Genomic DNA, 14,741 nt, shown 5'->3' on the forward strand with positions numbered 1-14,741 from the left:
AGGTTTTCCAAGTCGAAAGCGTCGTGCTTTACGATATTGCTATGAGGTTGAGTTTAATAATAGCTGTTTACCTGCAGCCTCTCGCGCGTTTGCACAAAGTGTCCAATTTTACATAGAAATACAGCTCACCTTTACGCTTGCTCCACGAAGAAGGGTTCAGGCGAGAATTAAATAGTACCAAAGGGGTTGTTGGATCATCTGTGTGTATATTTTTCAAGAGACCAACGAGACAAAGTGATTACATTGTATTTACTTGAAACATTTCTGGGGACTTCAGCTTCGAGTGAAGACTGATCGTCGAACTTCTTCTTGAGAAAATGACACTTGAACGTTCGAAAGAAGCCCGATGGGGCAAGGTCAAGTAACGCACAACTTCCCCAGCTCAGTGTCGAAATGGCGAGTCATCTTCGCGACACGGAGGAGACAGATACGACCGCGTTTAGGGCACTTTCCGTGGATTGCCTCGGCCAACGTTCAAAGTTGAGCAGTATACACGGCCACTGTCGCGGTATGTCAGTCGGGGGCAGCTGACACTCGATTATTCTCTGGGAATCCCACCAGGAACGAAGAAGAATCTTTTGAAGAAAATGGAAAAAGAAAAATTGATTTTTTTTTCAAACTTTCAGACCGGACACTCGAGATACAAAGGTCCTTTCTGACAGTTATGATGAGACGAGGTATACAAGTAGATTTTAACAAACGATAACAAATTTTTAAGGAAAATTGACAGGGTAGGGGTTGAAATTTCTCGGCGAAAAAAAAATATTTCAAATCGTTCTAGAAAAATTATTTGTAGCTAGGGGGATCCATTACAATTATTTTTGGTGAAGAGACATACCCCCGAAATCCTAACCAGTTTCGAGAAAAAAATTCGACTAGGTGTGAAATTTTTCGACAAAACTAAAAAATTTCAAATCGTTCTAAAAAAATTATTTGTAGCTAGGGGGGTCCATTACAATCATTTTTGGTGAAGAGACATATCCCCGAAATCCTAACCACTTTCGAGAAAAAAATTCGAGTATTTTTCGACAAAATTAAAAAATTTCGAATCATTCTAAAAAAAATATTTATAGCTAGAGAGGTTACTTACAATCATTTTTGGTCAATACATATATCCCCGAAATCCTAACCATTTTCGAGAAAAAAATTCCTCACCGAAAATATAATGTCTGACCAAACGTTGATCGATTCCACTGAAATTTCATACGTACGTTTAAAAAATCATAACTCCCGAACGGATTGGAGGATTTCAATGTTTCGAAAGGCAAACAACGCGTATATACTCCTACAATAGTGAACGATAACGTTCGCGTTAGTACGGGCGTTAACGAAAGACGAAATTTCCCCCTTTTTTTCTCCCAGAAAATCGTCGGACAACACACGCGATACGACGGTGACTATTTTTCATTCTTTATCCCCGGTACAATCCATTTCACCGGTATTCAAGCAGGCGTAACGACTTCTGCGTGGCTGTAATTTACCCCAGAAATGGCCCACGACAAAATACACCCTGTTTCTGGCTCTACGCGGGGGTGGGTCACGTGGACGGCCCCCGAAATTTCTTGATTAAGACGACGACACGCGATCTTCCGTGGCCGCGCGCGCTCGTTTCTCTTCCGGCCGTACGATCAATCTTCGACCATCGCTGCTCCATTTTCCGGGACCGCGGAAAATCGCGTGGATATCGCGCCGCACGATGGCCCGTTCGCTGAATTATTTTCGTTCGTTTGTTTAACGAAAACAGCTTGGCACGTCTGGAAACAAATTATCAGTGATTCTTTCCTCTATCAATCTTAATATCAAGGCAATTTACAGTGGATTCGTGAATGAATTTTTCGTATAATGTTAATCGAAGCAGAAATAATTTCTAATAAAAATAAAAACACTGTTTGATCCCGGTTCCATCGTCTTGAAATGTTTGAAGACTTCAGAATTCGTATTTGATGTACGCAAAGAGTTATTCTGATTGTTGATTCCAGTTGTGGATCATGTTTCGAGCAGATAGAAACGAAACAAAATGTTCGTTTTATTGCCTCCAGTCTCGCGTAACTATTCCTGTATACGTAAAGCTGCAGTTTTCCGTCGAAGAAGGGCGTTGCGTCCACGGGAAAATTGAAATCTCGCCGACGGTGTCCGCGGACTTAATTTCGCGGAATCGATCGAAAGTCGAGCGAAGCGAAATTAATTCATCCGGGAGCCGGAAGCCCGCGAACATTCCGGTCGGATTTTATTTCATCTCGAAATGGAATTGCCGCGAAATAATATGGGCTGGAAATGAAGTTTGATTGCTTCGATGCCCGCGGCGATATTCGCGCGAGCGATTTAAGAATTGGGAATGTTGGGCACTTTGTAACCTGGCTGAAACGCCATTTCGAACCAGCGAACAGTCTATTCTGTATCGAATCCATTTACTAGTTTCTTTTTCCCCACTTTGATTTATTATTATTTCGTGTAAAATTCGTATAAAAGAAACAGCGTTAAACGCTTCAGAATAGATAACGCGAGTGAAACCATTCCTGGAAATAGACGACAACGGTAATATCGCAGAATTGGAATTATCGCAACGTTTAAACGATGCACGAATATGAAATATTACCGCGTGCAACGTTTTAAATTATTTTCGTTGTCAAGAAATATTTAAAATATTTAAAAATATTTCATTCCACGCGTCGGATTATCGAGCTAAAAATATTTTATTTACCGGAACCGTCGCCCGCCACTGAAAATATTATTTTATTCGAACCGTATGGCGTACGTTACGTCCTACGGTGTTTTCTTTAAATTTCGCCCGGCTCTGTTTGCGCGAATTAATCAGAATGTTTTTAGCTTAATTGGTTTCCGAAGTCGCCGTTCAGGAAAGCAAATCTTGTCGAGTGTTTTCAGACGAGACGTCGATTCGTTCGAGCTTGTTTGTATTTGTTTGAACTCGTTTCAATTTGTTTGACCGAAGGATCATTTTCTCTCGGGGAAAGACGCAGTTTCGCGATCGCCCGGTTTCCCAAATAAAATCGAGGCAGAGTTACTTCACGTCGCGAATTGAGAAAATGAATGTTTTCGAAGTAGCGATTTCGATGGGGAGGAAATTCGGTTTCCGTGGCGTCTGGGCGCAACTTTTCTAATCATTATCGTTATTATTCCTGTCGCTATTATCCTTATTATCATTGTCCAATTGAAGAACGCGGTCCATTTCCGGGAAGACGTACAGCCACCTGGGGATCGTTATTCGGTCTGTGAATGGAGCCGGAGGAAGTCGGATACGCTGGTAAGGAGGTCGCAGGAAAGTAATGACTCGTCCGTGAGAATAAACTCAGCGTAATTTCGAGCTTCTCAAATCCCCGACCCGGAGAGTCGTTCGGTTAACGAAAAATAACGTCGCTGGATTCTCGCGAATTGACACCCCATTCGTTCTGCGACACTAAAACAGCTGGAGAATCTTCCACGGCCGTTACATTAATTAAACTATGCTTATTATACAGGGTGTTCGGCCACCCCTGGGAAGAATTTTAATGGGGGATTCTAGAAGCCAAAATAAGACGAAAATTAAGAATACCAATTTGTTGATGGGAGCTTCGTTAAAGAGTTATTAATAATTAAGTTAAAAAATTTCAAATCGTTCTGGAAAAATTACTCTCGCTTGCGGGGGTTAATTACAATTATTTTTTATCATTAGACATACCCTCGAAATCCTAACCAGTTTCTAGAAAAAAATTCGAGAAGGTGTGAAATTTTTCGACAAAATTGAAAAATTTCGAATCGTTTTAAAAAAATTATTTTCGGTTGCAGGGGTTAATTACAATCATTTTTGATCATTAGACATACCCTCGAAATCCTAACCAGTTTCTAGAAAAAAATTCGAGAAGGTGTGAAATTTTTCGACAAAATTGAAAAATTTCGAATCGTTTTAAAAAAATTATTTTCAGTTGCAGGGGTCAATTACAATCATTTTTGGTGAATACACATACCCCCGAAATTCTACGCATTTCCGAGAAAAAAATTCATTACTGAAAATACAATGTCTGACCATACCATCGATTGCTTCCCCTGAAATTTCATAAAACTTTCAAATCGTTCTGAAAAAATTATTTTCAGTTGCGGGAGTCAATTTCAATCATTTTTGGTGAATACACATATCCCCAAAATCCTACGTACTTTCGAGAAAAAAATTCTTTACCGAAAATATACTGTGTGGAAATGTTTCTATAACTTTTTAACTAAGCCTCAATCAACAAATTAGTATCCTTGATTTTCGTCTTATTTTGGCCTCTAGAATCTCCCATTAAAATTTTCCCGAAGGGTGGTTGAACACCCTGTATAATAATATTATTAAATTGATTATCGAATGTTTCGGTTCTGAGCTCAAACCATTTTATGAAATATCATATTTATTTGATCCTCTATTGTATAATGCATCTAATAAAAAAAACATTCGTCAGAATCTGCTATAGAAGTTTTACGAGACACGATTTTAAAGTCAAAGTTCAGGAAAAAATTGATCGTGTATTTACGATGACTATAAATAAAGAAAGGATATCAAATATCCTGAAAAATTCCGAGGGTAACGAGGAAAATGTAGACCCGTTCGGATTTCCATTAAAAAACAATTATTCGAAAGAGCCTCGTGCCGTCGTTCGATTACGTCGATTATTTATTGCGTTGAATTTTTATTTGTTTAATTGAGTGAAACTTATTTTTATGCATGAAATTTCCCGGTCGGTCGTGTACCGATGCTTCGACAAAGATAAACATTTACGGAAACGTTGTTCGGTTTGTTAATTAATTCGCGGAGGCACGTGTGACCAATAATTGTATGTCGTTTTTTTAATATTAACACAGAACCCCTGTAATAGAGTTGAAATAAAAATTTCAAACCTGCCGCCTGGAATCCTCGAAAAATTAATGAAAATAGCGGACTTTGTGGACTGTAATTTCCTCTGTTAAATGTTTTATTTCTCGATGTAGTAAAGTTCCACTGTCAGTGTTTTCATGCTCTGTGGTTTCAGCAAATACTTGCGAGTGGAGAGAATTATTTCTTTGCGAAATCTATTTGTAGGCGCAAATGTACGCAGAATTATTTAGCCAACGAAGTCTCCCTACAATTATAAAACGCGTCGAGGCTTGATGGATTCCGTTGGTCGTTCGATCGGGTAACAGCAAACGGGGTGAATCTCTGGATCCCATCTTTCACGTAAAACTTATTTCATTAACTCGGTAACTGGTAGCCAGCCTCGTCCAGAGGCACGCGCGACCCGCTGATAAAGTGTCGTTAAAAGATACGGGCTGAATTTATTGATATTAAGCCGCCCCCCGTCGATGAAATACAAAACACCCCCGCGGTTGTTTCCCTCTGCTTATTTCCCCGTGACTCCCCCCCACTTCCGGGGGCCTGGCCATTTCCGTGCCAGCTGATAACGGAATCTTCGATCAGCCGCGCTTTTCAATTTCTTCGGCTGCGATCTCGTCGAGCTTATCGTTATTTGTTCGAATCTTTTTTCTATACCGACGTTTGTTCCATCGAATTCCCATTCTTTCAACGCTCTAACAACGAAAGCAACCTTTGGACTGGATTACGATTCAAATTCTCCATCAGAGGGTCTTCTATGTAGATAGTTAAGGGTGTAGAAGTACCTAATTCTGGTAAAATAAATTTGAGGACTTTGCAAACGCGACACTTCAGAATCTGAGACGAGAAAATAGTAAATCGATGGTGGGTTTCTGCATTTGTTTATTTTCGTGGAAGGGAGGGAAAAACGGTTGTGTGTCGCGAAATCGAATCTCCTCGAGGCACCCGCCGTTTCTGATGCTGTTAACGATAAGGCCTCGCGATCGCGCGTAAATATCGTCCATGTTGCGCGCGTCTGAACAGGGAAACGGTCGTTTCTCTCTCGAGGAGGAACCCCTCTGAAATAACTCCGTCGCGAGATCCTTTTTTAAATTTAAAGTTGAATTTTAAGTGTCGATTGTAAAGGTGCTCTAATATTTAACTACGGAACATTTTAATTTGAGATTCGGGGACATTCTATAAATTGATACCTTTTTATTACTTATACGACGCGGGGAGAACTTTGGAAAATGACAGGCGTCAATATCAGCATCCCCCCGGCGATAAGCAGTGCGAGGAACGCTTAAAAAGCTTTCTTGGCGCTTTATTATTCCGGGAGCTCTTCTGTGGCTCCTCCCCCCGGGGGGATACATTTTTTCCCCCTTTTTCACTTGGCCTTAAAAGGAGAGACATCTGTTCTATGGACGGTTCGCGAAAAAATCCTGGTACGAAACGAATCCAACTCGATTATTTTCTCTTTGGAGGCGGCACCCCTGTCTCTGTTCTCGCGTAGACGCGAAAACGATTGCCACAATTAGATGAATCAACAGCTCGACGGTGCCGTCCAACCGAGCGACAACAACAGTCTTTATTTACGAAGCTTTTACTTAAAGACTCGCCCGGGGAACGTTGGTATTGGTACGCTTTGATCCCGCGGGAGTGCACGATCCCCCCGGTGGAACAATATTTTTCCTCCTCCACTCTCGTTCGAATCTAATTAACGGCTCATTCTCGAGGAAATGTCGACTCGTAAAAAATCGTACGAAATTTAACCCGAAGCTCGTACGTTCTCACGGATATTTGTACCCCCGGTATCCGTCGAACGAAAAATCCCCAGGCTAGACTCTGCCAATCAGATGGACCGATTCTTTGTCTCGCCGGAGAATGGAATTGAAACAGTGAGACGCGACACAATTAGCTATTATGCAGGATCAAAGAGGGCAGAGTATCAATAGGTCAACGCAGCGTAATAGAACAACAGGAAACAAAAGGGGAGGCCACAATCAAATGGGACACAGAACGTATCTGCTCGTACGGACAACTTCTCGATAAGACTCGACCGTCTTTCTCGATGCCATTCTATACAGCTCGAACAGATATAATATTATATTATGCTTGGCGTCCATCCGGAGACCGAGACTTTTGTCCTCGATAGTCGCTATCGAAATTAAGATCCTCTGGCGTAGATTCTCTCGCGCTTTCATTCTCGATATCGACTCTCAGGGAATGGGGGTTGCAAGGCCACTTTTCATATTAAGATATCTCTGGATTTTCTATAAAATAAGAAGATTTTTTCACTTGTATTTGAAGTAAATTTTATTGTCAGGGAATGAAACGAAAGACAGTGTGTTATTCTTGATATCGACTCTCAGGGAATGGGGGTTGCAAGGCCACTTTTCATATTAAGATATCTCTGGATTTTCTATAAAATAAGAAGATTTTTTCACTTGTATTTAAAGTAAATTTTATTGTCAGGGAATGAAACGAAAGACAGTGTGTTATTCTTGATATCGACTCTCAGGGAATAGGGGTTGCAAGGCCACTTTTCATATTAAGGTATCTCTGGATTTTCTATAAAATAACACGATTTCCTCACTTGTACTTGTAATAAACTTCATTGTCAGGGAATGAAACGAAAGACAGTATATTATTCTGGATATCGACTCTCAGAGAATAGGGGTTGCAAGGCCACTTTTCATATTAAGGTATCTCCAGATTTTCTATAAAATAACACGATTTTTTCACTTGTACTTGTAATAAACTTCATTGTCAGGGAATGAAACGAAAGACAGTATATTATTCTTGATATCGACTCTCAGGGAATAGGGGTTGCAAGGTCACTTTTCATATTAAGATATCTCCAGATTGTCTATAAAATAACACGATTTTTTCACTTGTATTTGAAGTAAATTTCATTGTCAGTGAACCAAACGAAAGACAGTATATTATTCTTGATATCGACTCTCAGGGAATAGGGGTTGCAAGGCCACTTTTCATATTAAGGTATCTCTGGATTTTCTATAAAATTACACGATTTTTTCACTTGTATTTGAAGTAAATTTCATTGTCAGGGAATCAAACGAAAGACAGTGTGTTATTCTTGATATCGACTCTCAGGGAATAGGGGTTGCAAGGCCACTTTTCATATTAAGATATCTCTGGATTTTCTATAAAATAAGAAGATTTTTTCACTTGTATTTAAAGTAAATTTCATTGTCAGGGAACCAAACGAAAGACATGTTATTATTCTTGATATCGACTCTCAGGGAATAGGGGTTGCAAAGCCACTTTTCATATTAAGATATCTCTGGATTTTCTATAAAATAACACGATTTCCTCACTTGTACTTGTAATAAACTTCATTGTCAGGGAATGAAACGAAAGACAGTATATTATTCTGGATATCGACTCTCAGAGAATAGGGGTTGCAAGGCCACTTTTCATATTAAGGTATCTCCAGATTTTCTATAAAATAACACGATTTTTTCACTTGTACTTGTAATAAACTTCATTGTCAGGGAATGAAACGAAAGACAGTATATTATTCTTGATATCGACTCTCAGGGAATAGGGGTTGCAAGGTCACTTTTCATATTAAGATATCTCCAGATTGTCTATAAAATAACACGATTTTTTCACTTGTATTTGAAGTAAATTTCATTGTCAGTGAACCAAACGAAAGACAGTATATTATTCTTGATATCGACTCTCAGGGAATAGGGGTTGCAAGGCCACTTTTCATATTAAGGTATCTCTGGATTTTCTATAAAATTACACGATTTTTTCACTTGTATTTGAAGTAAATTTCATTGTCAGGGAATCAAACGAAAGACAGTGTGTTATTCTTGATATCGACTCTCAGGGAATAGGGGTTGCAAGGCCACTTTTCATATTAAGATATCTCTGGATTTTCTATAAAATAAGAAGATTTTTTCACTTGTATTTAAAGTAAATTTCATTGTCAGGGAACCAAACGAAAGACATGTTATTATTCTTGATATCGACTCTCAGGGAATAGAGGTTGCAAAGCCACTTTTCATATTAAGATATCTCTGGATTTTCTATAAAATAACACGATTTCCTCACTTGTACTTGTAATAAACTTCATTGTCAGGGAATGAAACGAAAGACAGTATATTATTCTGGATATCGACTCTCAGAGAATAGGGGTTGCAAGGCCACTTTTCATATTAAGGTATCTCCAGATTTTCTATAAAATAACACGATTTTTTCACTTGTACTTGTAATAAACTTCATTGTCAGGGAATGAAACGAAAGACAGTATATTATTCTTGATATCGACTCTCAGGGAATAGGGGTTGCAAGGTCACTTTTCATATTAAGATATCTCCAGATTGTCTATAAAATAACACGATTTTTTCACTTGTATTTGAAGTAAATTTCATTGTCAGTGAACCAAACGAAAGACAGTATATTATTCTTGATATCGACTCTCAGGGAATAGGGGTTGCAAGGCCACTTTTCATATTAAGATATCTCTGGATTTTCTATAAAATAAGAAGATTTTTTCACTTGTATTTAAAGTAAATTTCATTGTCAGGGAATCAAACGAAAGACAGTGTGTTATTCTTGATATCGACTCTCAGGGAATAGGGGTTGCAAAGCCACTTTTCATATTAAGATATTTCTGGATTTTCTATAAAATAACACGATTTTTTATAGGATATTGGATCCTCTTGAAGTAAACTTCATTGTCAGGGAATCAAACAAAAAACAGTATGTTATTATTCTTGATATCGACTCTCAGGGAATAGGGGTTGCAAGGCCACTTTTCATATTAAGATATCTCCAGATTTTCTATAAAATAACACGATTTTTTCACTTGTATTTGAAGTAAATTTCATTGTCAGGGAACCAAACGAAAGACATGTTATTATTCTTGATATCGACTCTCAGGGAATAGGGGTTGCAAGGCCACTTTTCATATTAAGGTATCTCTAGATTTTCTATAAAATAACACGATTTTTTCACTTGTATTTGAAGTAAATTTTATTGTCAGGGAACCAAACGAAAGACAGTATGTTATATTAATCCCCATGCACTGTGTTTGTTATTTATGTTTTCTTTGCTCGTTGGAACGCGGATTTTGGATAACGCAGCCAGCGGAAAGGCAGCCCCCGGTTCGAACGAGAGAAAGGAACGAGACACGAGGGACGTCCCCAGGTTTCGATTATCGTCGATAACTCGGCTGGATGTATCCCTTCCGCGCTATAGCAGTAGTTTTCGGAAATTCGCTTCGCCCCCGGGATTATCCCGTCCCGGGAATTCCCATCTCGGCGCCATGGTTATGCGCCCTCCCGTTCAACCCTTAGCCTCGCCACGGATTCGAACCCCTTTGTCTTCGTGCCCCGCCGCGATTTGTCCCGAATTACTTCGTCGAATATTACGTCTTCTCGTCTTCGAGGCGCTCTTCGAAAGAGACGCTTGAATCACGGAAACTTTTCAACGACAAAATATAAAGAACAGTGCAATATTTATTTATTTAAAGGATAGGTAACCTGGGATGAAATACAACCCCTTAAGATCTCCAAAAAAAATTTATTATAAGTCAAAGAAAATACCATCGAATAAAACTGGTGTTTTTCGAAACGTTGTTGTTGACTGTGTAAATGCTTCACAAATTTTGCGAGATTCTAAAGCGTACAATAAGCACGATGGCACCTTTAGATGGTGATTTAGGCTAACTCGATGGTATCTATTGTTTCAGAATGCTCGTTTCCACCGAAATGGGAGGGTACCTGGTTCCAGAGCGGAGTCACACACCCCATCGTCATCTCCAAGAACGAACTGTCTGGCAAGGGCAGGTGCTTGCACAACGAGGGCGACAAGTTCCTTCTGGTGAACCAGTAAGTACACACTTTGGTTCTATAATTCTTGCAAGATGTAACAGAATCCTTTTGCTACTTTAAATAGTAGCGAGAATAACCTTTCCATAAGTAATGAAAGATCCAGCTCTGCACAGTGGAAAACGTAACGCAAAAAATAAATGAATAATTCTCGGATTCGGTTTCGCATTTCTTCTAAATTTAATATCCAAGAGGCATCCATTCCCTTTTCAATTCTCGCTCGATGAAATATTCAAGGCTCTTGCAATGTTCATCTCTACAGTGTCTGAGCTAATTAACCTTCTGTAATTTTACACTGTTCCAAGAACGGTGGTTGCTTCGATCGCTTCTATTTTTAAACTCTGTTAGCTCTGATTTGCAATGTTTAATTTCGACAATCGTGGACTTACCAACATTGTACGTGGTTCGATTAAAAATTGTTTACAATTCTAACATTTCTCTTTCGTTATACTGGTGTACACTCGAGGATATTTACTAAAAATATCGACGATAGGAATAAAATGTTCACTGTTCAAATAAATTAAATTTCTAATTAATAAAATTGTATCATCCAAAGACTCGTGGCTCCCCACTAATTCGGGAGAGTCAGCGATATAAAAATTGCAAAATTTTTAAATAAGAAATCGGGAGGCCATCAGGGGGAGGAAGCTTGGGAGTAATCGCGGAGGCTGCGTCGGGATTCGAGGCGATACGTCCGGGAGTTTGTCCCGGAGGCTAAAGGGGATTAAAAGCGGGGTTTGTTGCGGGGGTGGCTCCGTAGGAAGCACACGCGAGAGAAGGAAAAGGAGGAGCGTCGTTTCGCCGCGTAATGCTCGTGTCACACGAGTCGGTCGAAGTTTTCGTGGAGATTTCTATCGGGTATCGCCTGCAAAACGGCCGATCGATACGTCGACTAGCGAGATAGAAAAAGAAGGCGGAAGTTGCACCCCCGGAATAAGGTGCTACGCGCGACACGGACGACAGGGGGGTGGAATTCGATCCACGACCGCGAATACTCTCTTTAATTAACTCTCAATATTTATTCTTCAACGCAGACGAATTATATTTATTTCTTAACTTTAACTATATTACTATATAAGAATTATTTTTAATTCTTAACTGACTACTTTCAAAAACGATATTTGTTTAATTTATCGGTTTAAGGGATAACAATACTTGTTTTCCTTCAAATTATACGTTAGATACAACATTGTAATTTTTATGTAGCTTAGAAACAAGTCGAATACAGAAGACTGATTATTTTTGGAGAAATATGAGCGTTAAGGGGTTAATGCGGACGAATTATATTTATTTCTTGGCGTGGTATCTTTCACTTGATTTTTCGTCTGTGATTTACATTGGCCGAGCGTACGAGGGATTCTGTCGATCGATCGATACGTTATCGCGAATATTTCGCTGGCCGTAGCTTATCTCGTCCGGACGACTGGCCATCCGTTAATCCGCGTCGTCGCCTGACGATCAACGTTGCAGGGAACAACGAGGGGGAGGGAAAAGGAACGTCGCAGCCACGGGGGGAGCGGTTCTAATTCCGTCGAGCGATATCGAATGAAAGGGCTGAATAAAAGAAACCCACCGTTTTCCGTTTTCTGTTCCAGAAAATCCTGCTACCGTTGCGTCGTCATTCACGAGAAGCACTCGAACGTTCTCCAGTACAAAGAAAGTAAGTACAATTCCGTTGGAACGTCCGGGCAGATGCCGTCGTTGTTCCTCTCCGTCCCTTTTTTCCTTGTTTTTTTTTTTGCTCTGCGTCATCGTCGTCGTCGACCTCCTAATCGTCGTTGTTTCGTCCGATCGATAACGATCCCCCCTCACGGTTTGGCCCGGGGAAATCCATTCATTAATTAGAATGCCGATCGGTAATTAAAAGCTCGAAGATGACGAGAAGAAGGGGGACGACGGGACCACGACGGCAGCTACCCCGGAATAATTCTCGGGGAAGAACTTAACGACTTTCGTTCGTTGTGCAAACGGAGGGGGGACGAAGGAGAAGGACGCCAGGGGGCAATGGGTTCTGCTAATTCTGAAACGGCGGGGGGTCCGCGGGTGCCTCGTTTACAGTGGAAAAGAAATCGAGAGCACTTTGCCGGATTCTATCGTGCAATCAGCCTCGTGCCTCGTTAATACACCGACAACAGAATGGATAGCGAAGTTTCTGGAACGTGATAATGGTTCTCGTTCCGGATATTTATCGAGGATCGTCGTGTAGATCGTTGCAGATTATTGCGCGGCTTCGGTTCAGCCGCCCGGAGTGCCTCCGGGCTCCGTTTCGCGGTACCTCGAATTATCTGTAGCCATTCGAGCACTTTGTTTTGCATTAGCACGTACCCGTTCCCGCCCACGCGATACGCCCGACCATACGGACAATTACCAAAGAAATTGAAAATTACGAGACACGGCGAACTTTCGTTCGATGGCTGCTAAATTCCACGCTTTGCAATCGTAGACACGGAGGAATGTCCAGTTCATTGATTATCGAAGTCAGATGTTACTTCTTTGTCTAGATCTCCTTTACGGAGTACATTCTGTATCTTGATCGTATCAGAAGCTGTTGAGATCTTGTTGACGTCTGTTCATGACTGATAATGGTAATACAATAGGCAGATTAACCCCTTGAGGTACGATCTAATTCGAAATAATTTTTCAAACGTATACTATTCAATTTTATACAAGGAATGACATGAAAAATAGTAGCTTTGTTTTACGAATACCTTGTGAATGCAAAAATTGATTTTGATATACAGGGTGTTCGGCCACCACTGGGAAAAATTTTAATGGGGGATTTTAGAAGTCAAAATAAAACGAAAATCAAGAATACCAATTTCTTGATGGAAGCTTCGTTAAAGAGTTATTAATAATTAAATTAAAAAATTTCAAATCGTTCTGGAAAAATTATTTTCGGCTGTGGGGCTCAATTACAATCATTTTTGGTCATTAGACACACCCTGAAAATCCTAATCAGTTTCGAGAAAAAAATTCGAGAAGGTGTGAAATTTTTCGACGGAAAAAAAAAATTTCGAATCGTTTTAAAAAAATTATTTTTAATTGCAGGGGTCAATTACAATCATTTTTGGTGAATACACATACCCCCGAAATTCTACGCATTTCCGAGAAAAAAATTCATTACTGAAAATACAATGTCTGACCATACCATCGATTGCTTCCCCTGAAATTTCATAAAACTTTTAAATCGTTCTGAAAAAATTATTTTCAGTTGCGGGGGTCAATTTCAATCATTTTTGGTGAATAGACCTACCCCCAAAATCCTACGTACTTTCGAGAAAAAAATTCTTTACTGAAAATATACTCTGTGGAAATGTTTCTATAACTTTTTAACGAAGCCTCAATCAACAAATTAGTATCCTTGATTTTCGTCTTATTTTGGCCTCTGGAATACATAAGACTCGATGTCCAATGATTAGCCTCATGATTGTGTAAACTTGACATCAAGAATTTGTAACGTATCAGCCTTGTCATTGTATGTCAAGGGGTTAAATTGTCGAAAATATCATAAATTAAACGTGTTGTGTCTACGAAACACGGAAGAAAGCAAAAGTATAATCGTACACGAGAGAAATATATTTCCACGCGTTTTCATCTTCGATGACCAGTGTATTAGTGAAAGAAAAATATCAAAATTTGCCCTCCTGTTCTAACCCTCGTGTTTCCGCGAAGATCGTTGAATCTGAAAAGTAACTGGTTCGCTTTGAAACGCATCTTTTATCCGGGAAGAGCGCTTTTACCCCTACGGGATCGCGCAACGAAGTTTCGCGACAATTTTATTCGCCTGTGACGTAGCTCATAGACGATACGAGCCTGTTTTTTCTACCCCAAACCTGCTAACGACACTTTGATCTTCCAACTGTGGTCGTAAGTGACGCGTTCCGCGGGGAGGGGGAAACGAGTCGCGGCTAGATGGGGTGATAAATATGGATCCCGTATAAAAAAAATTGGTGCTAGTGAAAAGCGCGTGCACGCGTACAGGCGCCTTCAAACGAAATATTTAACATCGTGTCGCATTAAGGAACGGGTTTCCCAGTCTTTAAATTAATAATTGT

At 39.9% G+C, this 14,741-nt stretch overlaps 1 protein-coding gene across 2 annotated transcripts in view; it reads left to right on the forward strand.

Moving 5' to 3' along the window:
- LOC143340202 (uncharacterized) overlaps positions 1-14,741 on the forward strand; it is a 350,931-nt gene that overhangs the window by 251,997 nt on the left and 84,193 nt on the right. For both annotated transcript variants that reach the window (XM_076761879.1, XM_076761880.1), the window contains exons 5-6: positions 10,548-10,686; positions 12,282-12,346. In XM_076761879.1, the coding sequence (XP_076617994.1) occupies positions 10,548-10,686; positions 12,282-12,346 (204 nt within the window). The remainder of the gene's footprint in view (positions 1-10,547; positions 10,687-12,281; positions 12,347-14,741) is intronic.

The sequence above is a fragment of the Colletes latitarsis genome, chromosome 3, assembly GCF_051014445.1.
Source record: "Colletes latitarsis isolate SP2378_abdomen chromosome 3, iyColLati1, whole genome shotgun sequence".
NCBI lineage: Eukaryota > Metazoa > Arthropoda > Insecta > Hymenoptera > Colletidae > Colletes > Colletes latitarsis.